A 26,800-nucleotide genomic window follows, 5' to 3' on the forward strand; every position below is an offset into this window, starting at 1 on the left:
ATTTTGCAAGGTTGGCAAAACACCAATGCTAACACTGCAAACATTAGCAAAACACTAGATAAAACTAAGCATCAGCCCTGATTCTAAAACTATGGTCGCAGTGTTTTGGGGTCATTGTTTGATACTCTATTTTGGGACAGTTTTCTCTCCCAGTTCTGTTGCCCATACCAACCGCCTGAACAAAACAGGTGGGAGTGAAAAAAGGGGAAAAGAGCAAAGAGGGAGGCAGAGAGGGGGACCGAAGGGTGCAAGATGGGAGGGGAGAATAACTGTGGTGAAGTAGCCTATACTTGGGTCTGATTCTTACTCCACCCCCCTCCCAAACCACCATCCTACGCAAACACAGCTCTCCTTTCTCCTAGGGACACAAACAACATAGCTGAGAGTTGACTGCTGCTGGCGACTGAGTCAAGGCACACAGATGCATGCATCGGGAAAACCGTATGGATGGTCAACAAACCGCATACTACAAAAACTGATTTACGACAGACATTTTTCTTTCAATGGCCATAAATGTGTCTGAAGCTAGGTCCGCTTTCATGATGTCTGGAAATAACTGCAAAGAGTTAAAGGGTTTCCATTTGCCATAAAGTGCAGAGGCATTGAACAGACTATAACAACAAAAATGACTTTGAAGCAGTTCAAAGAAAAGAACTAAAAGAGCAGTCATACTTATAGGAATAATTCTGTAGTTCATAGTTCTGTTGACAACAGGTATGGCTAGTAACACTGAAAGGCCAGTGCATAAAAAAATGTAATATCCGCAGATGTAGAGATCTTTAGAACAGGTGCGTATTATTTGCCTGCTGAGTAAACGTCATCACCCTCAATACCTCCTCTCTTGATGTAAGAGCTGTGTAAAGTGTATCAATGCTACGATCAGGTAATAACAACAGAAGTGCACTAGTCAATCAAAGTGTGCAGGGCCCGGGCTTTCTGTCACATGTTCAGGCGCAGTCAGTAACAAGGCCGGAAGAGGGAGAAAACGCAGGAAATTCTCAGCATTCCTGACAGGAAGAGATAATCACCCCATGACCCACAGTGTGGAATATAGTCAGACTCCAAGAATAAGATCCGAAGCTTCACTCAAGACTTTAAAAGGTGGAATCCACTCATCTTGCTTTAAATGCACGGAAATACAGATGGTAACTCACTCAACACATGACAGCTTTAGTAGCTTTTCTCAAAGCTGAACTTGATCTATAGCTACTGATTTTATCTGCCTTTTCCGCATAGTGTTTTGCTCTTCAACTTTACAACGCTTTGCATTTGAAAACATCCAACATGGCATTTATCATTAATCAGCTAATCATAGGCATTATATATGACAAATTCACCATAAAATAACTGGATCCTCCGTTAATAAATGCAAGGAAGGACAAACAAACACCTCTTAGTGGGAAGTTGGATGTTGTGAATCATAAAAGCTGAAAAATTGAACAAGCTGAAAAAGACTAATTTTATTAATCTTTGCATGTTCAAAGATAACGCGAGCGAGTTACTGAACAGACTTTTCATCGTTGTGCAACACAAAGGGCAAGCAGCATTACATTTAGTGTGGACACAATCTTTTTTTGGTGGCATAATGAAAAATTAATTGAAAAGTATTTTAGCCAAACGATAATCTTGCAAAGTCGTTGCAGTTTGGAGCTGTTACTTTACTTTTACTTAGTTTAGATTACCAGAACAAAAGTTTTTGAAAATCTTTAAGCTTTTTCAATCTTAAAAGTGATTATAACTACAATTTTCTTTTATTTTTTTTATCTAGTTACTTTAAAATCATTTCCTGGCACTTATCTGAGCTCTGACAACAATTTTTAAAACAACTTATTTCAGGTTTAAATAAATTAAATTAAATATCTTTTCTTCTTAACATCCTGTCTTGTTTCACCCAAAAACATTCCATCCAGCTCTTTAGATTTAAGATGTAATCATCATTACATCTTTAGGTTTTACTTCGACTACAAACCATTCAAATCTAATCAAAGTCTAACTTTTGATACTGTAAAATAGAAAACCCTGACAAACAAAAATGACAAATAGTGCTTATTGCAGGCAGATTTATTCTTGCTTAAACACATTGGTGTAAATGTCAGACCTTAAGCAACCCTCTAATAGTCCTTAGATGATAATCCAGGTGGATAAAGACTACAGGTCCCCAGGGGGTTTGAAGGTAAACATGAGAACTGTCTATGTGAACATGCATCTTTAATAATTCAAGTGGAAAACAGACTGGTTTTAAATGCCACAGCAAAGTCCTGCTTACAATGAGATAAAACAAGCCAGAGGGATTTCTGTGCTGTCTCTCTGCTTAACTCACAAAACACCTTCAGATTATAAATTCAACAACCACAAAACTTAAAACGACATGATGAAACTCTGCCATCACCAAAGGCGGTGGGCGCGATTTCACAGGATATCTGGCGCCTCCCTCCTTTGCTTTGAAAGTGGAACCAGCTGTCTACATCTTACGTAAGAACGTCCGAGATAAAATACTTATTCGACAGCAACAACAGACCCAACACACTACAAACACACACATAGATATACAGGTTGTTCACTGTTTGCTTTTACCTTATCTAATGTATTGGGCTGACAATGGAGACATTGTGAGGAGATGAAGTTGTTTCCCTCTCTGGCTGCCATTACCCAAAAGAGGAAACTCCTCTGTGCAAGTTGTCAGCAGAGTAATACCACAGATGGAACCTTGACAGTATCTACGTACTGGAGAGGGATAACAAGTAGTTTACATTTTAGAATTTGCAGAGGTTACACTGTATTGCAACATACATATCCTGGCGATGTAAGAAAAAAAAAAATGCTGCCTGAAAAAGTGCTGCCTTAATAATTTCTCAGCTTCACTAAATATTTCATGGAGACTATAGTTTTTGTGATCGTTTTACAAAAAAATTTAGCAAGGTTTTGTTTTTAAAAGGCAAATTAAAAGGCAAATATATATATATATATATATATATATATATATATATATATATATATATATATATATATATATATATATATATATATATATATATATTTGAAAATTCTTACTTTTTTAGAAGAACATACATATCACAATCCTTAAGTATCAGAAGTACTACTAAGCAGACCTTTTCTGATGCAAAAAGAGCCGTTGGAGCCATGCATCTCTAAAAGTGTATTACCATGTATGAAACAAGATGTGTTGTGAATGCCTATGGTTTTAAACTGAAAATGTTTTTGCTGGAAAATATGCTAAAAGGATGTGCAAGAAAAGGTCAGAGTGAGCGCCTCGACTATCCCCAAAGAGCGTGCTATAAAGGAAATCTGTGAGGTTTGTGAAGTAAACAGATGAATTGGAAGGATTTCTCTGCACCCACCACAAACAGTCTTTTATATTGCTAAACAATTACCTTCAATCTTGACTTCAACAGAAAAATCCTAGGTTGAGTGACGAGCACACAATTAAGTTTATGCCACGGTCAGGACAGGTAGCACTAGAAGAGTCAGCAGCACAGGTACAAGTGTTGTTTGTGAGCATATTGTTTTTCACACTACTTCAGCATAGTTGAACCTTCATATTGAAAACACAGAGTGGTTGTGGGGAGCAAAGTGAGACTTTAGGTACACTGTTTGCATTCGATTCTTTGTGCTCCGATCATACAAGGTCAAATTGGTGCAGAGTAATGACCAAAATAAACCCGAGGTCTGTCTTGGTCGGACAATCGGAGACGCAGTCGCAGGGAGTCGCTTGCGGTCTGCGAAGCCCCATTAACTTTAATGTGTTGCAATTGCTGTGTACATCATCCAACCAGATTTTCTGTCGGATCCTATGCCAAAGTGGACATGGTGGGTCTTGGTTGTTTCCAATCACTGCCACTGCTCTGTACAAGCACGGCGTGACTCACTAAAATAAAATGTTACCACACTTTTACTATATTCTCAGTTATCTTGTGCTTATTTTCTTTTTCATTTTATATATTTCTCAATTTTAAACAAAATAATCAATATATTTATGCAACTCTATAAGCGTGAATATATTTGAAAAAAATATATAACATTAAAATTATGTTGTCTTTGTACTTTGTTTTTAAGATAAACTGAGTGCCATGTGGATAAGCACCTAACTTTAATACACTTTGTCTTCTTGGCTCAGTAAGCAATAAAAATCCCCAAAAAACAACTTAAATTGAATATGCCAAGCAATGTATTGTTTCAAAACATCCAAACTAAATATCCATTTCAGTCACTTTATCACACAAAGTCATATGGATAAAAGAAACTCTCAGTTTCTTAAAGTGACACTTGGGATAAATACCGGACTGTCTAAATACAAAATCACTGTACCAGAACCCCATCTTATGGGAAAATCAAAAATGGCTCCAACATCATGTTATTGTTCCTTTAAACATAAACACTGCCCAAGCTAAATTGATCACAAGACAGGAAAACACCTTGCTGATTGTGAATAGAAAAGTGAGAATTTTAACTACTGCCATTCACTGCTGTTATTTTTGACACAGTAAATTGGTGATAGTGTGGTTGGAATGGAAGTGCCATTGCCTCTGATGGGAACAATCAGAGATTTCCCACAATTTATATTTAACTAGAATTTCTTTCACACATGTCCATTTATCTGTACACGGTAATAAGGGTTGACTGGGCTCCAGCCATTTCCCAACTCTCTGCCAAATGTTCCTGAAATTAGCTCAGTAGATTCTTCTACAATCTTTTAAACCGATCCAAGAAGTGAATTAATCTGAAAAGGTGGCAGAATTGTTTCTAGGATCTTCTTTTGCCTGTCAAATAATAATAAAAAAACACACTTGGCAGAAATCTACATGTAAATTAAAAAGAGAATGTGAATTTCTGCCTGAATACTCAACAAATTGTTACAGCTCTTCTTAAGAACCTCATTAAAGCAAGCTCTGTTGATCGTTAAAAAAAAAAAATATCTTGTTTATTTTACCAGAGAGAAATTCCCGCCAAGAGGGGTGACGACAGTTATAATTACTCTGCATATGAAACAATATTTACTCCAAACAGCAGCTGCTTCACAATGCACTTAAACACACACACACAAACGCAGCGGACAGACAAAAAATGCTGAGTGACAGTTGTTTGTGTCACACTGTGTGTTCTCACCAGAGTCCATAGTGGGCTATGCATGAGGCCATCAACGCAATAATAGCTCTGTATGATAAAATTAACTCTCAATAAGCCTCTGTACTTTCCCACACAGACAGCTGAGGCTGGAAATTACAGTGTGTGGAGGTACACTCTGTCCACATGCCTTCTTCTGTCAAACTCACTGACCCTCAACTGGCCTTCTGGATTTACTTCCAAACTTACCCAGGAAGAGTCATATATGTATATACACATATTCATATATTCATCCCACACTCCCTTATGCAAGTCACATTATGCCATAAACAATTTGAATATGGTGGTTTGCTGTGACTTCAACATATAAATGATTTGTTTGGGCTTCGGAGCAGATGCAGGTGGGTCTGCCCCTGCTTTTCCATCTGCAGCATGTACAGAAGCGTAGGAGCAGCAGTGACAGAGCCAGCCTGCCTGCAGCTCCTGGAGGATGAGCTCTGCTGCCTCTCGCTGTCTCTCTTTCTCTGTCTGCTGATGAAGATGACAAAAACGGCGGGGACAAACTCAGAGAGAGCTGAGGGGGAAAAAATAATGAGGAAGATCTGACTGTTCTGTAAGCGCAGCACAACAGAATAGTCTCAGTAGTCCCCATCACTGCTCGCACTGTATGAGAAGACCGTCTGAAGCTTGTTATTTATCTATTTTTAATATTCACCTCAACAGCTGTTCTCTAGCAGCCAAATGCTTAGTGACTAATGGGAAATCCCCCCTTGCCTATATGTTGATAAACAACAAGCAGAAGTAAAAATAATGTCAGAGGTGAATAAAGCCACATCCTCAGGCCTTATGCATGTTCAAGAGAGTTTATGAGGCAACTTTAACATCAGTAATGAACGCTGGTAATGGACAGAAGGGAGATTAAATTGTTACTTTTTTAAGCTGCCCTTTTAGGCAACCTTTATACTCATTCTAAGCTAATGCAAAAACTAAGCATCTCATTTAGAAGATAGGATTTTTTTCTATTTTAACAGAAATTTTTTTCACACTAATTATTTGACAGGCTCCAAAAAAAAGGTTGCATCTTTTTGCACAGTGAGTATTTTACATGTTTTCAGGTGTTTGTATTATTTAGTAAAATTAACTAAAAGGATGAAACTTGCTGGACATATCCAGGTCTAGATGAGGCCTCTGTGTAGTCCTGATGTTGGAACTGTGTCTGCTGCTCAGAGGAAAATTGACTTTTCATTCACAGCTGTCTTTGTGTTTAAACAAGAAGGATCTAATTGAGGAGAAAATGCTGAATCTTCAGACCAAGCTCGATCCGATAGCACTAAGACGTCATCAGCGTTCTTTTTTCCCAACTTTAGGAAGCTCCTCTGCAGGGACAAGTCATTACAAACTGATTAAACGTTGCTAAGCCTTGCTCTTCTGAAACCCGAACAGCTTTCAGTTTTGTTCTCCGTAAAGCCCACTCATGATTGAGTAGGCACTGAAACATCAAATTGCATTTCTTGCTGTAAATCTCTTTCTTTTTTTTTTTTTGCACATTAAATGCCTGCTTGCTATGGATGGATGGGAAGTAAACAAGTAGGTCATCTATTTGTGTCTGTGTGTGTGTGTGTGTTGGCGTGAGCATGTTTCCCATGCCTCTTCTTTCTGAAAGGCATTCATCTCTTCATTTTCACACACAGCCATGTCCTACTTAGAGGCCCCTGAGATTCACAGTTAAACAGAGTTCACCTTTACCTCTGGAGGATGAGAAGAGGTCTTCCTTGTATATGTTATAACCCCCTGCCCTGCATGCAAATGTCTAGTTATTGTATTGTTTAAAAAATGTCATGCTCTTCTGTCAATTATTACACAAACTGCTATGCGGCATAATTCAGGAGGTGTGATGGAAAATCGTTGAGAAGAAAACACGATCTCTGTTTAGGATAGCCAATTAGTGATGATAAATGCCAAGCAGTAGAAGGCAAAATATGCTGAAAGACCGTTCCCTTGTCAAAGAAACACAAGCACTTCCTCCTGCTCTTTCTTCTTGACATTCACACGCATCCTCACCCTTGACCTCTACCTCCTTTTCTGACTGTATTGATCTGTTATGACTACGTTCGTTAGGCTGAACGGATGCCAAATTAAGAGGAGCTTGTGAATTCCGGCAATAAACAATCTTTGAAGTGGAGAAAAGCAGCCTGCAGCAGACGGTTTTTTGGCTCCAAACGGAGTATGATGTAAGTCAACAACAATACCAGGCATTTAAATAAAGGCATCACAAGCATGCGCTAGCTAGAAGAACAAGAATGTCAGCGTTAATGAGAAGTCTGAATTTTGATGGATCAAAAGCAACCATATCTGTCAGCACAAGTATTCATATAAAGCCAAATGTTATAATGAAGTTGAAATCTTCAGTAATTCTCCTTTGTTAGAATCTTTCCTCAAAACAAACAATATCAGCATTTTTGCTGCACTTGGAGCCCAATTCAATCATGAAACTGGCCAACAATGCTGTCAAATAGTCCCATCCAATCCAAACGGACATAAAAATAGACCCGGTAAAACCCCCAAACCCTGCCCTGCAGAAAAATTTCCAAGAGTAGACGCTACAAAGAAATATTGAGTTTAACACATTTTAATAGTATTTTGTAAAATAAAACCACAAAATTCATTTTATCTTCTTAAGACCTTATGTGATGTAGTAACACAAATGACTTTGAAATGGAAAACAAAGAATAAATATTTTACATTTTCCACAGAAAATCTTTAAAAACTGCTTGTGGCAAACTGTAAAAAATTACTATTTAGGCTTTCTTTCAACATTAAGTTGGCTTCTGAAGCAAACTAATTTCACTGGGTCTCAATTAGCTGCTTCAGAGTATCAATAAATGCAAATGCACACACCACTTTTCTAAATCAGTGTTTTAATTTTCATTTCTACATTTCATAGGCTATGTCCAGGTCCATTTATACTTCCTGTTGAACATGGAGCTTCTGGATTACCAGGCTGTGGTTGACAGGGATACAGGATCTCAATACGACAATATTTATAAAATTGAGCTCTAAACTGGAAGCTAGCCTGTAACTTGTGAGCAAGACCATGTGGACTTCCTGTAGCATATGGTTTAAGTCTTAATAGTCATCCAGTGTAGGAGTGAGGAAAGATACAGCCCACACTGTTTTCCCTGGTGGATTTTCACAGGATGAGTAGCTGCTTCTTTGCAAAGTCTGACAAGTTTTAGATATAAAGGATGCCTCATTTTAACTGCTATCCTGAATATTTATTGAGAGTAGATGTAATCATGTATCTTATGTAGCCTATTTCTAATGCATTCTGTCCTAACACAACTTATTATAACTCCTTGCCTTTTTATATAATTGCCAGTTTCAGATGGAAGAATGAAAATACATTAGATAAACTCCAGCTTAACTTGTAATTGTGCTTTACAAATCAAAATATTAGGCACACTGAAAAAGTTACACTAAATAGACCCAAAAGAGAAAACTGAAATCTTCAAGTGTCCCACAAATATTTTTATGCCTTACACAAACGTCAGTGCATTTTACCAGGATTCTATGGGGTAGACCACAAAAAAAAATTGTGCAGGAAAATTTGTAAAGCCATATTTGCCCGTCATTAACTCTCCCACAGTCGTAAGAGATGGGGTCACACTGGTGGGGTCACACAGGCCCCGCGCACGATTTTTACGAGTATTTTTATGTGTGGTTTCTGGGACCCCACGGTCTGACAGGAAATCCTCCACCCCCAAATGTGTTTCTACACAATGGACTTTAACTGCAAAGATTCCAAACAAGCAGCGTTAAATTGAATGAGCAAAAAAATAAATAAATAAATAAAAATGTACACACAGTAAGTGGGGTACTGTTTGCCATCATGGAGAGTGTTAGATCAGAGTGGCTGTACATAAAAAGATAAAGTAGAAAGTCATTATACTAGGGGTATAATAATAAAATAATAATAATAATACATTTTCTTTAAATAAGTACACAATGCTACGATGTTGTACAACACAACTTTCTTTTGAAAGTAACTTCCTTCTATGTCGTCCATAGCGGTCAGATTTGTTGAGTGACAAATGTCAAGAGATTCTCACATCTGAGTTGTGGATGTTTCCTGCTCCACTAGAGTTACTGTTGGCCTCTCAGCTACTTCACTGACTAATACTCTCTTTGCCTATAAAGTCAGGTTATTTGGATAGCCATGGCTTGGTTTGTATTTTCAGATTAATTGATTGGTTCTCAGTAAGAAGTTAGTACTTGAGTGCAACTGGTTACACTGAGCTCCCCAAATTGGAACTGGGCTAGAGAAATAAAGATGTCTCAGGAAATGTCTACCACTCTAAAACTCTTCCCCAGAGGTAAATATAATCAGCTTTTCTGAGCTGCTCTGGATGAAAGGAGTTTATAAATTGGTAATAAGGACATGAACCTCAAGGTACCGCGTTCAACTTTTTTATCTCCTCATCCTCTCATTCAAAATGCTGCATTGAATATTGACTTTACTCTCTGCACACCACAGTCCAATGCGATTCCCAGAGGATAGAGAAGCCTCTAACCGAGCACAAGCTCCCCAACACTTTGAGGCTGGCCGTGGCAGCGGAGTGCCCTACACAGGAGACTGATAAGTTGTGCCAGAGACTCAGAGACAGCCAAAACTCAGGAACTCTCCCCACTTAGCAGAGCTGCTCACTCTTATGCAGGTGTGGTCCCCTCATCATAAACACTTTAGTAATGTGCAGCATTGGGTTCCAGGAATAACCTCAAAAACCAATTGTGCATGAAATCAGAGGCTTTTTCAAGATTAATATATAATTACAGCTTCAGTGTTTTTCTTTCCTTGTTTCTCCGTGGAATGCAAATAATTTCTAACCAACAGTCAGAGGGAATAATGTTGTTTAACATGCTATTAGCGAGCAGAAATCCCAGCTGCTGCTCCTCCGTTCTTCTTCTCCAGTTACATACATGTTTCTCACTCATATGCAACAAATAAGTAGGAGCTTTTTTGAGCATTCAGTTGAAACTACATATTTACATGCACTGTATAAAAAGATGTGACCTTTAAATATCACTGTGTGTTATTAAATCAGACTAAACACTTCCTGTTTTTATTTAGTAAGGGTTGTCACAAATATTTTCTTAAAACTAATATATATATATATATATATATATATATATATATATATATATATATATATATATATATATATATATATATATATATATATATATATATAAGTAGAATCACAAATAATTACAAATAGCCACAACAGTGTGAAAGAAGCTTTCTGTTCACGAGACTCCAGATTATCTTCTCAGATAAGCAACAAATATTAAGGAAAATTCAATAAAATTATCAATAAATAGATCAATGTGCAATGGCTCCATTAGTCTGCCTTCAAAATCGCTGTGTGGCCTGCCTGACATATATCACACCTTAAAACGTGAAGAGCTAAAGTCAGATTTAATCTAATCTGATTAAGGTAAATAGCTTGTCCATTGACACCTGCCTTGACTGCTAGATTAGGAAAAGCCAGAGTGAATTACTAAGTGAGAGTGAGGCCAGCCGCCTCATGACTCCCCCTCCCCTTTTTGTAAGTCCAGCAATTACATCTCATTGCATCATACTATGAAAACCGTGGCTACCTAATTCATTGAATATAGATTCACTGAAATATATGTTTGAAATGTGAGCACATTGAGAAGAGTGCTTTCTAAATTATGATTAAGTTAGCTATTTTAGACTCAAGTAAAATCTAATTTTGGGTCACACTGTAGATTCGAACAATATGGAGAAATGCATAAATGATTTTAAAGGAAAGTACTGCCCCACCACAAGCTCCATACAATTACTTGTGATTAAGTAAATCTGTTTAACAGAAAAGTTGAATCTGCACCTAATAAAATATTTAAAAGAAACTCAAACATAGGTCTTATAAGGCATGACTTCTTCCAATGGGCAGCACAAAATGAGTTGAGCAAAAATAGCCGTATAATGCTCTGAAATATTCAACGTGTAAAAGCATGTATTCATTTGCGACCTCACAGCAGGCAGGTCAAAGAGAAAACCTGCAGAACGAGTGCTGTTTGCCGTCAGCTTTGGCGGAGCTGGGAAGTGAAGGGCAGGGACTCCATCCCTGAAGGCCCCCGGCTAAACCCCCCTCGGTTATACTGATTGACTGAGGGTGTGTTTGTTTGTTTTCAGCTAGTTGTGGGGACCAGAAGCTGATAGGATGCCAAAAGCTTGAGGGACATTGTAAATATTTTGGATATGGGTCAGTTTGCCCCTTTGCCACCTTCATGTTGAGTCAGTTTAAACTATTGCAGTTTAGTACTTTCACAAATCATGAGAAACAAGTAGACATAAAAATGCTCAAGTGTCATTTGTAACGTAAATGTATATTAATTACTGAAAACTTAGTATGACAAACCTTTTACAATTATTTTTGATTTCATCCCTATTTTAGTCAATTTGCTCTGGTAATATATGAGAGACTAACACATCTGATCATCCTAATATAACTGTTCAACTCCTGTTGACCGGTAGATATCGATTATCCAAGTCATGAAGCCACATTTAATTAGATAGAATGATGTGCAGAATATAGTAAAATTACTTTCAGTCATAGTGAGTACAAATGTTCCAAATGAGTTTACAGAATGACTTGATGTACAACATATCCAGTGTTGGACTAGTACATTTCATGCATACAAGTGGGCAAACCGCAAAGGGGACCATCTTCCAAAACAATTGGAGAATAATTTCAGTTTTCCAAATCAAAGTTTGTTTGTTTTTATTTCTCCATAAAAATGTATTTGGCACTGTAATACTACCATACAAATATGCAAATAAACAAAGTATTAAAGTGGAGAGGATGCACATTAAGCTTGCACATTGGGCAATGACATCATTGCTAGGCCACAAGGCATGTATTATGTTATTGTCTTTTTTTTAAATAAAAAAAAAAAGCTGTATTCGTTTGGGACGCACAAGTCAAATTAAAAGGCCTGTACCTGAATGTTTTGGTATAATTACATGGTACCATAACACAACCAGTTATTACATAACACCATTCCTCAGTGGACACCTTAATTATAGGCTTACGTATTAGATCGAGTGTGGTATGACAGTACTGGCAATAGGCCTTAGGAATTATATGAGTCAACAGTGTCTTAAAGTTGACATAAAAACAAAGATGCGTGTTTCTAGTTGAACTTACCGGTAGCTTAAGGCTGGGGTGGGCTTTAATGTCATACACCAACAGTTTCCTTTCAAATATTAATCTGTAAGTAAGTAATTAAGTAAGCAGCGTTTACTTAATTTTTAGTTAATATTTAAGACTCTTATTTGTAATGATTTTAATGCATTTTTGCCATTTTTTATTTTAAATTTGAGGGTATTTAATATTGTTTTCATTTTTTTTATCTTTCTCTTTGTTTTACTGCATTTTTTGCAAATGGTGTTAGTATTACTCAACTTTAAACATCTTTGTAATTGGCTTTCATTTTGTTCTGCACAGCAATGTGATTGAAAGTGATTATGAATTAAGCTATTAATGTGTATCTGAAATAGCAGTCTTCCGAGTAGGCACAGTGTGTGTCAGTGTTTTAAGTCGTCTCTGGTCAGCGGCTGAACCCGGATTTGATCCCTCCAGATTAATTATCAGATTTCACATGCCATCTGGGATTCACTGTTCAAGACGAGCAAATGCTCTTAAGAAAGTGTGGGAATTCTGAATAACAGATTAAAATATGCTAAAAAAAGAGAAGAAAAAAACCATTTTAATAGCAGAAACTTCTCCATTCTCCGTTGCCGATTGTTTTAGCTGGAATTACATTAATTACATTGAGGTATTTGGAGAAGAAAAATGGAAACAATGGGGTAGCAAGCAAATCAAGACTTTTGGAGTTCTAACTGAACAAATATTTTGTGAATAGAATAAAGATTACACAAAAAACTTTGCCTAATTAGATTTAGTTTAAAATTTATTTACTCAAGTAAAACAATCCATGAACATGGCTTTTGATAGGGATGAAAAGTGTTTTTCATTGGACCAACTGGTCAATAGACCCAAAAATCTTCGTTTTTCCAGTCAGTGAACACATTTTATCTCAGCACTACCAGGTAAACAGCAGCACTTTTCAGTGAGAACATTGTTAGTACAATCCCAACCCCCTATCCCCCATCAAATTAGCTGTTTTTAAAACCAGTAACGTTTTTTTTAGTAATGAAGCCATAATAAGCACAAATATACATATATTTTAAAGAGAAACTGTATTTTCTACAACATATTGTTACATGTCACTCATGCTGGAAGACAGTGAGAGAGAGCAAGGCTTTGTTTCATATCTTCCATCTGTTACACACAAGCACATCTCACCAAATTGGGATACGTGACCCAAAGAGGCCAATTTATCAAATCCAAAGAACTTTTGAAAATAACATTTTCACTAAGCATACATTTCTCTATTTAAAGAAAATATTTTATTGGTTTGATGTAATATTCTAATAAATATAATATGCTAATATAATTAGCAGAAAGAAAAGTGTTACAACATCCTTTTCTGTGCAATCTGTGTTTCATTCAGTGATGTAAGTAATGTGTGTACGTAGATACATAAATATATATGTGTATATGCATGTGGTGTGTCTGTGTGCACTCTTAAATCTTCTCTTATTGTATTTTTACTCTTTTTTTTTGGTCTAAAACAGAATACTCCAAAGATCATCCTCCACAGGACAAACGCTGCATAAACCATTATCTCAAATTGGCCACAAAATTCTGATTGGTTTATCTTTACGAGCCATAAAGGAGATGTCTTAATTACGGTGATTCAGAATGCTGTATGTCAGAGCTGCTCAGAGGTTGGATGATACCAAAAGGTGACCTTTTTCTCCAAGGAGAGCAGTGAGTGTAGCAGGACACTGTGGTCCCTCTGGCCTCCCAGCATCCTGTGGCTCGCTGGGATGGGTGCTAATGAGGGAATGTCAGCCACAAAGTAAACCCGTGTTACTCGAAAACTGTTTTGTTATGACCATTGGCAAATAAATGCACTTGAAATGTTGATGAAACCCCCTGACTAATGAGGAGGATCTGCCATCAGTCTCTTTCCAACAATTGTTGCACAGAAGAAAAAAATGTGCCGTCTCTCAGCTTCTGCTATCTGCACAGAAGCTGCTCAGCTGTTGTTTTTTATGCAGGTGGAGGTTGACGTTTATACAGAGACTGTTCCTCATGGAGTATATTATAAGAGAACTGATGATGCTTATGTTGTTTTTTTGCAGCACCAGCAGATGATAAATATTTGAACATGCACTGCCTTATTAATTTATTTCTCTATTAGTGTCGTTGATGTATTTCAGCTTTCTGCACAATTTATCTTATTTATGTTTAATGAATTTACTGCAATATCTGTTTAGTTTTTATTGGTTTACCACTCTTGCCTATTTGCACACATTTTACAGTTTATTTAAAAATAAATAACATCGGTTATGACTTTTGCTATGCTGCCTCAAGATTATCAGCGGTCACCATCTGGCCACCCCTTAGAAAAGTTTCTAGGGGCGCCCCTGGTTACAGGAGCAGCATAGCACAATATGTTCCCGTGAATTTCGATCAATTCATTGCGTTAGTTTCCCAATAGTAGTGGCAGATCTGTACTCCTGTTGATGCTGGTATGTATTTGTGAGCATTGTAAAGGAGAAGGTAACGTTGTACCCGCCCCCCTGTAGTAAACCCTCACACTTGAGGGGAAAAATACACGATTTAATTGAGTTAAATTAAACGTGTGCGTGGTGGCAACGAAATAAAGCCATACCAAAGTTACAGCGCACTCCCAGCAGAATTGGGGGTAAACAGGCAGGTTTTGGTGGGTAATGTTTCCCTGCTTTACCCAAACAATGGAGGATTTTACGTCGATACTGTTTTGCTATTGCGGTCCGGAGATTCCTCTTTGCACGGAGGGCTACAGATCTGCACAGATTGTCGACGTACAAACAGCAGAATCCAGAAATAAATAACCAAACGCCATAAAAACAAACAAACAAACAAAAAGGAACAGATTGTGTCAATGCACATTTCTGCACAGGCTTACCTTTATCTTGACTCGATGAGATGCTCTCCTCCTCTTTCGGATTTGCAACCTGTGTTATTATGGACGTGTTGTCCATGGAAACGAGATGTTGCGCACCTTTGGGCTGCACCGCTTTATTCTTCGGCGATCATCACCCGGCGCGCTGCTACAGCTACGGTCCCCCGGCTGTGCACAGGCTACTGCTACGTGCACCATTAAAATCCCATTTCACTGGAACCGTGCAAGTCCCATGCGCTCAAAAACATTGGAGGGGGAGAAAAAAAACAGTTCAGGGAGATGAAAGCGCACCAAGGATCGCTTTCAGACGTGAAGTGACAGCGCCGACGTTCAGGAGACAAACAAAAGCGTCAGTCCTGCTCTGAAGCCGCCGTATGTGTCCTCTGTGGTCGCTGCTGCTGCGGGCAGCATAGCCCCCGCCTTCTGCCGCTGCTGCTGTTGCTGCTGCTACTGTGCGTTCCGGCTTCAGTCCACACACTACAATATCAACTGCGTAATATGGTTACAGGGTTTACCCAGAGATGGCGACTGGACCGTCCTCCTGCCTGCCACAGGCTTGCGCTCCACAACAACGCGCCTCCAGCGTGGCTATGATACAGAAAACTGCACGCAGGAAAAACAGCTTGTTGGCTATGATACAGAAAACTGCACGCAGGAAAAACAGCTTGTTTGTCCGACTCCCTCTTTTTTAATGTGAAAATTTTTTTTGACTAAAAAAAAAAAAAAGAGATGATAAATATTTTAATTTATTTATATTTACAGAAAATGTTTAGATACTTCCAGTGTCCTTCAACCACTGAAGTTTCTCAAACATTTCAAGTCACAAGAAGCTTCAATGTACACTGGAGCTTTTCTGCAAGTGAAAGACTAACACAAAGTAATGTATAATTGTGGAGACGTGAAATTTTACTTGGTTTTAGATAGATAGATAGATAGATAGATAGATAGATAGATAGATAGATAGATAGATAGATAGATAGATAGATAGATAGATAGATAGATAGATAGATAGATAGATAGATAGATAGATAGATAGATAGATAGATAGATAGATAGATAGATAGATAGATAGATAGATAGATAGATAGATAGATAGATAGATAGATAGATATTATTTTACAAATGTAAAGCTGAAAAGTGTGGCGTGCATTTGTATTTACCACCTTTTACTCTGCATAAGCAGAATCTATTGAGATCAGCTGCCTTCAGAGTTCACCTAATTACTGATACAGGAATTATAATTACCCAACAAAACTGGTCTTTTTGGAAGAGTGGGAGTCAGGTATAAGTTCTGTTTGCAGTTTAACTAAATACAATCAGCAAATATCTTCAGCAGTTACATGGTGGTCAGATTTGATGGGCACAATTATTGGAGAAGTGCATCCAGGAAGAAAACCTGTTGGAGGTCTCAAAAGGTTTTGAAACTGCAAATGTTTAACCATAGTGTCTGAGGGATTTCACATTACAGTGCATAACCAAACAGGACAATCTCCAAATAAATTTTTCCTCCTTCAACTGCTCTGTAAATGAGCACAAATGAATTTTAAGCAAAACTTTGAAAAATGCACACACACAACCATCTGAAGGGCAAAATAAAATTTATTGATAAAACCGTGAAGTAGTTTAAGATGGTAAATGACTATTGAACCAATGTAATTAAAAGTAATTTCAACCCCAGAAACAAAACAAAACAAAAAAACATTTACCGAAGCTAAATCAGATCATGATAACTGAGCTATCCGGACCAACTAAGCCTCGTGAAAAAAGTAATCACTCCTTGTTATAAAAAGTAATTCAATTTCAATTGTCGCACATAAACCTGATTACTGACTGATCTGAAAGATAAAATGGTTAGACAACCTGTATGACAACATTAGGTAGGCTAAAAGGTCTTAAGAAATAAAGCATCTAAAGAAAGGTGTGTGTCTTGTTAAGTATGGCTTAAAAGAAACAGAAGTTTTGTAAAACATTATGCCACAGTCAAACATGATATATTGCTGTTGCTAGTGGAACAATGAATTGCTCTTATGTGGCTGAAAACATTTCTGCAAAAAATGTCCCCACTGCATGAAAAGTTTATTTACAGTTAGAGGAAACAGTGCCCCCCCCCAAAGTGACCCATCCGATTATCATTATGAGGGAGTGATTACTTTTTCACATAGGGTCAGATTAGGTTGGACAGCTTGCTTTATCAGTAAATTAAATTATAAATTTAAAACTGCATTTCATAAATACTGTGCTCATCCTCGATTTTACGTTATGATCTGAAACAGTCAAGTGTAAGAAAATAGCAGAAATATAAGAAATCTGTTAAAAGGCTAATATTTTTCTCACGCAATATCTTGGACCACAAATAAGATTTTAAACATCATTTTTTAATCATTTTAATCATTCTGAACGCTAGTCTTGACTTCTGATTAGTGTGTGCAGCCATCAATTTTGATCACTGGCATTTCTTTAGATGTTGGTCTTTGGCTTATACTGTTCCAAATTAAAGACCCTCCTAACATGTCTTCAAACAGAAATTATTTCTAAATTAGTGTACAACATCAGTGTTAATCAATGTTAAGACCTTTACCCTGTTAATCCCCTATGAAAGGAGCAGGACTCGTACAGCTTCAGCCTCAATGGGCTGTAGAATAACAGCAGGGGAGATAAAGTGGTTTTCTGGTCCACTGCCAGTGGTGACGCATTCACAACCCTCCCTAGTCACATCAGCTGTTCCCTTTAATGGAGCCCAGGAACACATCGCCCCAAAGGACCCCACCTGGGAAATGAGTGTTTGATGATGGCGTACGGACAGAAGGGAAACAGTGGTAGGTGTGGACTGTCATCTGCTGTTGCTGCTCATAATTAGTGTGTAATCTCCTTGCCGACATGTTGCTCTCAATGTGGGTCAGTGGCTGTGTCCTGGTGGCCCACAACGGAATATGTGTACAACTGACACCACGACACAGCTCTCACAGCTACTTTGCACAATCACGTTCAATCCATCTCAGGTTACTGAGTCTGGCCAGACTGGACAGATAATTGAAATCCGATGACATACAAAACTTCACCGCATGATGCAGGTACAATAAATAAGGAATGAAATGTTTGAGATTTTGTAATCAGCTAAACACCTCACCACCGCATTTTCACCGCTGATGGTATTCATCTATTTTATTGTGAAAAGTAGTAAATAAAGAACTACTAGAACTGCAATGTAGAGATTCTGTTTACATTTTAAAATAATTTTCAGTCATATTACTTGTACTGGAAATGATAAACTAACAACTCCTTGAACAAGATTTCATGTGTTTTGAACTTTTTCTCATTTTGTTTGTTACAACAATAACCTATAAATGTGTATTTTACAGTGATTTGATGTGACAGACTTACACAAACAGAACATAACTGTGGTTTTTAAAAGTATAAAAATCAGAAAAGATCAAATTACAAACAGATGGAGTTAGGTAACTTGAGAAGACAGTATTTTGAAGGCATTGTACATTTCAAATTTGAGTCTGGAATTCGAACCAGTTAAATATGTAATTTTGATCCAGTAATTTTCAGTATTTCTTCTTCACTTTACCTGAAACTGCAATGTATGAGTTCATCTTTCACCTCAAATGTCTGCCGCAGCGCTGAAAGGAAAGGCTGTTATTACAAGATCTGTGAGCCTGAGCAGAGCTTGTTTTCAGTGCCCTCTAGTGACTGAAAGCAATTACTGCATATTCTACACTATATGTTTTCAAAATAATCTGTGAACAGCGGCGCCGGTGTTTCATTTCTGAGGTGGGGGGACCTTGGGGTGTTTCGTCACCTCTGTTACGCACTTCTTCAATTGATATGATGGCACCTGTCAATCAATTCAGAGGGTTTGTCACAATTTGTCCCGAAGTAAATAGTAAACACCCCTTACCTGGAGGACAACGTTTTTGGGTCTACATGCACTGCGGTCTGGTTAGATTTGAACATTGTTTGCTATTAAATACACTGCAATCATAGAGATTGGGTGGAAAATAATTTGGAAAAAAAATGTTAAAAGTTGTCAGCATAGGCTAGGAACCGGGAGAACTAGGGAGAGGGGGAGTAACATTCCTTGTTACTGAAACAAGGGGCCAGATTAGAGTAACGCGTTACTCACGTGTTAATAGTACAATTGTTTATAACATTTCTGCTCAAGTTATTTACTTGATCTGTCAGGTTTCCGATGTGGGTCCCACTTCCGACCCACAATGACAGACTCCTTCCTATACGCCCTTGGTTGTCAGTGTGGAACATGCAGAAGGCAGCTTTACACAGAGCATTTAGATGGCGGAATGGACTTTATTCCATTTTCAAAACTGGAGTCTGGAAAAATGTGAAAGACGGATAAATGCCTGCAGCCTACCTAAGAACAGCTGAATATAGAGTTCGACGGTATTAAAACACCGTGTTTGTATGAAGATTTTGTCATCATTACATCATTGGTGTGAACGCACCACTAGCGGGTGAAACAGTTATCCAACCGGACAGTTCGCCAAACCACACACCTGGGGCGTCGAACAACCACACGCCCAGATAACGCTGCCACCGGAACGTCATTAATAGTGTGCCCCTTTATAAAACCATCACTTTAGCACATACTTATTTAAGAGGATATATTTAAAACAGTTTTTCTCCAAACCTACCACAGCAAACAGTGGAAAGCGTGGGTCCAGCACACACCTGGTCACACACAATTTTCTGTGTGTGACCAGGTGAGTCACCACCCTTCCAGCTTCCCTTTTATGGAAGCTGAGGCTGTGAAGGGTGGGACACCTTCAGGCAACACTGAATATCAAAAATGTTACAAAACATTTTTGATATTGTTATGCATGTTACTTAAACAATCTTGAATGAATATATTCTCCACAACCGGTTTTGGACTTGAACCCCGAAGACTTTTATTTAATTTTTACTAGATTTTCTTCACCGTAATTTTAATAGAAATAATAATTTTATTTAAAAAAATAAATAAAATAAAATACAGTTTTCAACGAATCTGCAGATAGATTCCTTATCATTGAGCGTGATTTGTAGCGAAAGTGCCGAGCCCGTGCTGTAGGCGGTGTTTACTTGTTTCCAGAGATTTCATCATTCTCCTGTGGTTGCAGTTCACCGGTCCATGCTTCTTCTCCGCAGCGCTGCATCAGCTCTGCTGAGGACCACCACTGAGATTCCCTCCCTCTGTCCACTATTCACGATCCGCTTTGTCCAGTTGTCGCTCCGCCATCCACCCGGAAGAAGGTCTTTTTCAGCGTCGGTCTGCCTGTGTGGTAAGAAGCAGAGGAGCCTCTGGCTGCAGCTCACGGAAGGACAAACCATGGGGGACGGCAACTTTGAGGAGATTCTCTCCCCTTTGAGGCAGGCAGTCAAAGAACAGGTACAGCTGATCTATTTGTTTTTATTCACTATTAGCTAACAGAATGGCCCCATACGGTTCAGTTTTAACAATAAAACATTTGTGTATATACCGCCTGATACAAACTGTCAGTGCATAAGAAGCTACCAATGCTAGCTGCTGCTAGCTGACAATCATGCTATCTGCCACGTTGAGCCGCTTCTGCAGCTTCAGACAGTAGTTAGCTGCAGGGTGGGGTGCAGAAAGGAGGCTGATCTCCTGGTGCCTAAACTCCACATCTATAATCGGCCTTTAGCTTTGTAAAACAGGCCCAAACTGGAGCCCAGTGGCGCCTGTAGCTGTCTCAGGGGTTTGCTCTAATTATTTTCCTCAGGGGGACCTGGTACGCAAAATGAAACAGGAAGGAGCTCCTGATGTGGATGTGACCAAAGCCGTCGCAGAATTGAAAGCAAGGAAGAGGACTTTAGAGGCCAAGGTAAATCAGTTGTGATCTTCATCTGATTTTGATCAGAATGCACTCAACATAATTACTCCATGTTCACAATTGCCTTCAAATCTCATGTAATCTGTTGCACAGTATGAATAGTTTTGGGCTTTTGAGTGTCCAAGGTAAACCTGGATGATCATCTCCACTTTGCTCAAATATGAAATTATCACCAGTTCACCACAAATGTCAGTCCAGAGACATTTCTTATAGAATCACCTACAATCCAAACAGTAGTTATTAAACAACTGTCTGATTTCTGCAACATGCTGCTTGATCTGGTCTTGCACTGATCCTACTTTAGGTTCATATATAAACTGTTTTGTTTCATTTTGTTTTGTTAAGCAGCTAGCTTGCAACCTAGCATTTGTACGTGTGCAATACTCTGTCATGAAAAGGTGGTGTAACATTTACAGGAGCTGTCGCTGCAACCCAAAGATGATATTGTTGACAGAACCAAGATGGAGGACACCCTGAAGAGGCGGTTCTTCTATGATCAGGCCTTTGCCATCTATGGAGGTAAAGTGTTACATTGCTACTAGTAGAGTGGGCAATTGTGAGAATTTTTTATCATTCTTATAAGAATTGTAATTTATTGGGATGAAAACTTTTTCCTTTTTTCCTTCAGATTTTTCTTTTAACTGATGCTGTCCTTCCTTTCAATACTTTGTGTCCTTCAGTTAGTGTCTGGCTTTTGCTGGTTTTTCAATCTAAGCTAGTCTGCAGAAATTCTTAGTGATGTTTGTTTTTTTAAGTGAAGATAAACAAACTAAAAATAGTGGGAAAAATTAATCTGGAAATCTGTTAAAATATCTAATTAAATGTTAAAGAATTCAGTGAAATGGTGTTAGCTGGTCAAAAAATATATATATAATATTTGTGTTTCTGATTGGTAACCGTTCCTCAGGTGTGAGCGGCCTGTATGACTTTGGCCCTGTTGGCTGTGCCCTGAAGAACAACATCCTGCAGGTGTGGAGGCAGCACTTCATCCAGGAGGAGCAGATCCTGGAGATCGATTGCACCATGCTGACTCCTGAGCCTGTCCTCAAGTAGGTGCACTGTTGCAGTGCTGGAAGCCTTATTCATGCAACAGAAATGTTTTTCGATTACTTCTGCACATCTATCTGATGTCTCTTAATAAGCTCAATTGAAGTGCAGACATATTATTTTAAATTCAAACATTTTGTATCTTGTAATCTACTGAAAAAGCTGAGTTGGCTATTTCCCTTTTTTTCTGACTATAAGTCAGAAAATGTTGTTGTTTTGTATTCAATCACTGCCTCTGCTGAAGGCGCCTTGTGGTTCCTAGAGTCGGCTAAAAGTGCCGAGCTGTAGGTTTTAATTGACGGGCGCATACGAACTTCTGCGATTTTATGCATGGAACCTGCAGCTACAGCAGCGCTCCATAGCCCGGTTGCAGATACACTTGACTTTGGTTTGAATGTCCTCCTTGAAGCTCATTCTTGCTGTGTTTTGTTCCAGGACATCTGGACATGTGGAAAAGTTTGCAGACTATATGGTGAAAGATGTCAAAAATGGCGAATGCTTCAGGGCTGACCACCTTCTGAAAGGTAAAAGCACTACTTAAGGTTAAGAGATGAGGTTTTAAAAGTGAACTCTTGACTAATTAGGAATTACAACGTATAGATTCTTCTTTTAATGGTTTACTGACTGTGCTTAACATTTTTCATCTTGTAAACTGGTCAGTAATAGTTGTCTTTACTAATAACTATACTGCTTTATTTGTTCACCTGCAGCTCATCTCCAGAAGCTCATGTCTGATAAGAAATGTGCAGCTGAGAAAAAGGCAGAGATGGACAGTGTCATCACTCAGGTCAGTTCCACAAAAAGATAGAATTTTATTGGTGAGCAAATGATTTCTGACCAGATTATTCATGTTTTTAAAACCATTTTAGTTGGACAACTACTCCCAGCAAGAGCTGACGGACCTTTTTGTGAAATACAACGTCAAGTCTCCCACCACAGGAAATGAGCTCACCGCTCCCATCTCCTTCAATCTGATGTTTCAGACATCCATCGGACCAGGAGGGAATATGCCAGGGTGTGTTAAAGCATTTAAACTGTTGGGGAAGTTTGTAATGTTTTTCGTTCTTTTGTAAAATCTCTGAATGTGACCTACATTTCCAGCTATTTGAGGCCTGAAACTGCTCAGGGAATCTTCCTCAACTTTAAGCGGCTCCTAGAGTTCAACCAGGGGAAACTTCCCTTTGCCGCTGCTCAGATCGGAAACTCCTTCAGGAACGAAATCTCTCCTCGCTCTGGACTCATTCGGGTTAGGTGAGCAATCCTCAGAATTCCTCTTTGGAGTTGTAGGAAGGGGAAAAAAAATCAAGTCTGGAATTGGATTTAAGCATCTTTGCAGGTCTGGATAACGATTAAAGAAAATGACAAGAGTAAACAATATAATTTCCAGGCAATTTTTAATACACTTTTATTTAAAAATTGCATTCATCTATCTGTCTTAGGCCTAAGTCTGGTTCAATATGAAATTTTAATATGGAAATGTCTAGTAACCCTGAGTACAAACTGGAATGTGCCTGCTACTCTGTCTGTGTAGGGAGTTCACCATGGCTGAGATCGAGCACTTTGTGGACCCAAATGAGAAGGTCCATCCTAAATTCTCCAGTGTGGCAGACCTGGACCTCATGTTGTACTCATCCAAAGCCCAGACAAGTGGCCAGTCAGCCCATATCATGAGGCTGGGAGACGCTGTGGAACAAGTAGATATCTGTGATTCTTGCCCAGTTGTAGAAGCGTGATATTACTTGCAATCTAAAATGGAAACTGATTTTTTTTTTTATTGTTTTTTTTATCGTTTTCTTCAGGGAGTGATTAATAACTCTGTCCTGGGATATTTCATTGGGAGGATTTACCTCTACCTTACAAAAGTCGGTATTGCCAAAGATAAGCTGCGTTTCCGACAGCACATGGACAACGAGATGGCTCACTACGCCTGTGACTGCTGGGATGCTGAAACCAAGACCTCCTATGTAAGCACCAATACAGCACAAACTTCGGACTGATGCAGTTTTTCTAGTTCTGCTGCTTAAAATATCATTTTTTTGTAGGGTTGGATTGAGATCGTGGGCTGTGCTGACCGGTCTTGTTACGATCTTAAGTGTCATGCAAGAGCCACAAAGGTCCCGCTAGTTGCCGAGAAACCTCTGAAAGAGCCTATATCCTTTAAGCTACTAATTTACATAATACTAATATTAGTATTTTCCCTGTTAATTGTATTTGTCTTTAACCTCTCTGCACAAAACCGTTAATGTTGTCCAGTTTGAGCCCAACAAAGGAGCAATTGGGAAGGCTTATAAAAAGGATGCTAAGTTAGCAATGGAATATCTGGCGGTGTGTGACGAATGCTTCATTGCAGAGCAGGAACAGCTGCTGAATGATAATGGGTTAGTGAACTTCTTATGTTTATAGGACTGTTGAACATTAGTTTTCACATAGTTTCAATGATTTACTTCTGCTCTACAGAGAGTTCACAATCGAGACTGAAGGGAAGACCTTTAAACTCACAAAGGAAATGGTCGGAGTAAAGAGATTCCAAAAGACCTTGCATGGTGAGATTGACTTTTGAGGAATGAAAAGGATTATTTACCAGTCATCAAATGTTATAGCTTTCATTTCCCTTCAACTGCAGTGGAGGAAGTTGTTCCCAGTGTCATTGAGCCCTCCTTTGGAATCGGTAGAATCATGTACACCATCTTTGAACACACATTCCACATCAGAGAAGGCGATGAGCAGAGAACGGTAGGTTTAGTGAAGTAACCAGAGTGGGTGAATTGTGTTACACTTTAATTTCTCTATTAGTTTTAAATACTGCTGTCAAATTACTATAACAATCTAGTTCAGGGGTTCCGAAAGTCGGTCCTCGAGGGCCGGCATCCTGGATGTTTTAGTTTTCTCCCTGGTTTAATGCACCTGGATCCAATAATGGCTCGTTAAAAGGCCTAAGAAGTACATTGACATGCTGAAAAGGTTGTTACTACCACCAGGGAGAGAACTAAAGCATGCAGGATGCCGGCCCTCGAGAACCGACTTTGGACACCCCTGATCTAGTTGATAAGCTTTTATTATTCTTATTTTATGCATTTTACTTTGGCTTCCAGTGGAGTTTATGGAATGGTTTGCTAAAACAACATTTAAGTGAGTTTTTGGACACTTTAGCACTTAAATACATTGTTCAACCATGAATTTTTCAATGTCTAATATTGCTTTTATGTTTTTAAAACCTATATTTACTATATTTATTTAAAAAGTATTTTTTGCCATGTGTTCTTTAAAGTCAGTCTTTTCTGTTTGTGTTTCATACGTTTCTTTTTTACAGTACTTTAGCTTTCCTGCGACTGTAGCTCCATACAAATGTTCTGTCTTACCTCTGAGCCAAAACCAAGAGTTCATGCCTTTCGTGAAGGAGCTATGTAAGTGCCTTCCTAATATTAAAAATTTCACCCTTAAAGAACTGACGTATTTCAGCATATTTACCTACTGTTCCTATGTTCCTCCACATTAGCCGAGGCCATGACCAAAAACGGCGTGTCACACAAGGTGGACGACTCCTCCGGCTCCATCGGGAGGCGCTATGCTAGGACAGACGAGATCGGTGTGGCATTCGGCATCACCATTGACTTCGACACGGTGAACAAGACGCCTCACACGGCCACGCTGAGGGACCGTGATTCAATGAGGCAGATCAGAGCTGAGGTGCAGCAACCGTTCCCGTTTTTCTGTCAACTTCAGCTTCAATTGGTTCATAATACATTAGATAAGCAGTTAGTTGTTTAGTTACCATGTTAGGTCATGTGGGTCTATATAGTTTTCCCCCCATTACAAAGTAGTTAATTTGAAAACTGCTTCTTTTGTAATTGCTCAAATTATCTTTGTCATCTATATGATCTACACACTTCCTACAAAATCATTATAACTTTATCTATTAATGCCTTTCTCCCCCATTCCTCTTCAGGTTAACAAGCTGCCAGTTATTGTTCGTGATTTGGCCAACGGCACCCTGACCTGGGCAGAAGTGGAAAGCGAGTATCCCATCTTTGAAGGACAGGAGACGAGTAAAAAGGACACGATTGAGGAGTAGAGCTTGCATTTCCTTCGCAAGCAGCTCCATAAATATTTCAGACTCAATGCAAATGCACCAAGAAGAATCCTGCAGATACGTTGTGATGAGCCACACAGGTGGACCAATCCCACTTCAATCACTAAAATGTTGGGTTTATCTAAGAGTTGAGGGCAACACCTGCACAGGACGTCGTCAGTGAACAACTTTGCAACTATATTTGACATGTTATTCTTTCAAAAGGAAAAAAAAAATAATCAGGGTATCAGTGGAAGACTTTCACTGTTCAAGTTTTCAGCCTGAATGGATCGATATTTAACAAGTTGAATTAAAAGCTGCCAGCAATTCCTGGACACCTGTGGTTTAAGGGTTTTCTGTAAAGTTGTTTAAAAGTTAGGAGTGATAAGTTTTAATGTTATTTCTGCAATTAACTCCTCCTCCCTCCCCCCAATAGAACTGTAAATATAAAGTGAATTGAAACCAAGAAGGTCCCGGATTAATAAGAGCCTTATATAAAAATCAGTAGTCATACCAGATATTTACAGATTACCTACATGGTTTAAGATTGAAAATAAGATTTGACTTTGGTAAGATTTTTAAATACTGGTACTTCTAAAAATAAAATATAAGAACGTGATGGTGTCACACCCTAATCAGTTTAACT

The 26,800-nt window shown here is 38.5% G+C and overlaps 2 protein-coding genes and 1 non-coding gene across 4 annotated transcripts in view; 2 read left to right on the top strand and 1 right to left on the bottom strand.

The window, feature by feature from the left end:
- The window catches only part of ctdspla (CTD (carboxy-terminal domain, RNA polymerase II, polypeptide A) small phosphatase-like a), a 45,173-nt gene that overhangs the window by 16,171 nt on the left and 2,202 nt on the right, over positions 1-26,800 (bottom strand). Inside the window, exon 1 of one of the 2 annotated variants that reach the window (XM_044105413.1) lies at positions 15,190-15,739. The exons of the other annotated variant lie outside the window; for it this stretch is intronic. Within the exon in view, the coding sequence (XP_043961348.1) occupies positions 15,190-15,265 (76 nt within the window). The 5' untranslated portion in view covers positions 15,266-15,739. Of the gene's footprint in view, positions 1-15,189; positions 15,740-26,800 lie in introns of those variants that run through there. 2 annotated transcript variants of the gene reach the window in all.
- gars1 (glycyl-tRNA synthetase 1) lies at positions 20,234-26,489 on the top strand. Its single transcript, XM_044105408.1, has 17 exons — positions 20,234-20,575; positions 20,928-21,029; positions 21,455-21,557; positions 21,946-22,087; positions 22,521-22,609; positions 22,796-22,872; positions 22,955-23,100; positions 23,187-23,336; positions 23,617-23,779; positions 23,885-24,049; positions 24,128-24,235; positions 24,318-24,463; positions 24,543-24,628; positions 24,709-24,818; positions 25,396-25,489; positions 25,582-25,772; positions 26,032-26,489. Exons 1-17 carry the CDS (start codon positions 20,318-20,320, stop codon positions 26,155-26,157), a joined length of 2,256 nt encoding a protein of 751 aa, XP_043961343.1. The 5' UTR covers positions 20,234-20,317; the 3' UTR covers positions 26,158-26,489.
- LOC122824696 lies at positions 22,332-22,466 on the top strand. The gene has a single exon (XR_006369544.1). It is a non-coding gene; the product is annotated as a small nucleolar RNA SNORA84 (small nucleolar RNA).

Source organism: Gambusia affinis, linkage group LG21, assembly GCF_019740435.1.
Source record: "Gambusia affinis linkage group LG21, SWU_Gaff_1.0, whole genome shotgun sequence".
NCBI lineage: Eukaryota > Metazoa > Chordata > Actinopteri > Cyprinodontiformes > Poeciliidae > Gambusia > Gambusia affinis.

What these genes read in the sequence shown, in the direction of transcription:
- gars1 (XM_044105408.1), top strand. Translation starts at nt 20,318, where the DNA reads ATGCTTCTTCTCCGCAGCGCTGCATCAGCTCTGCTGAGGACCACCACT. An exon ending in GGCTGACCACCTTCTGAAAG is followed by an intron (nt 22,610 to 22,795) that starts GTAAAAGCACTA and finishes GTTCACCTGCAG; the next exon opens with CTCATCTCCAGAAGCTCATG. An exon ending in TCTGGACTCATTCGGGTTAG is followed by an intron (nt 23,337 to 23,616) that starts GTGAGCAATCCT and finishes CTGTCTGTGTAG; the next exon opens with GGAGTTCACCATGGCTGAGA.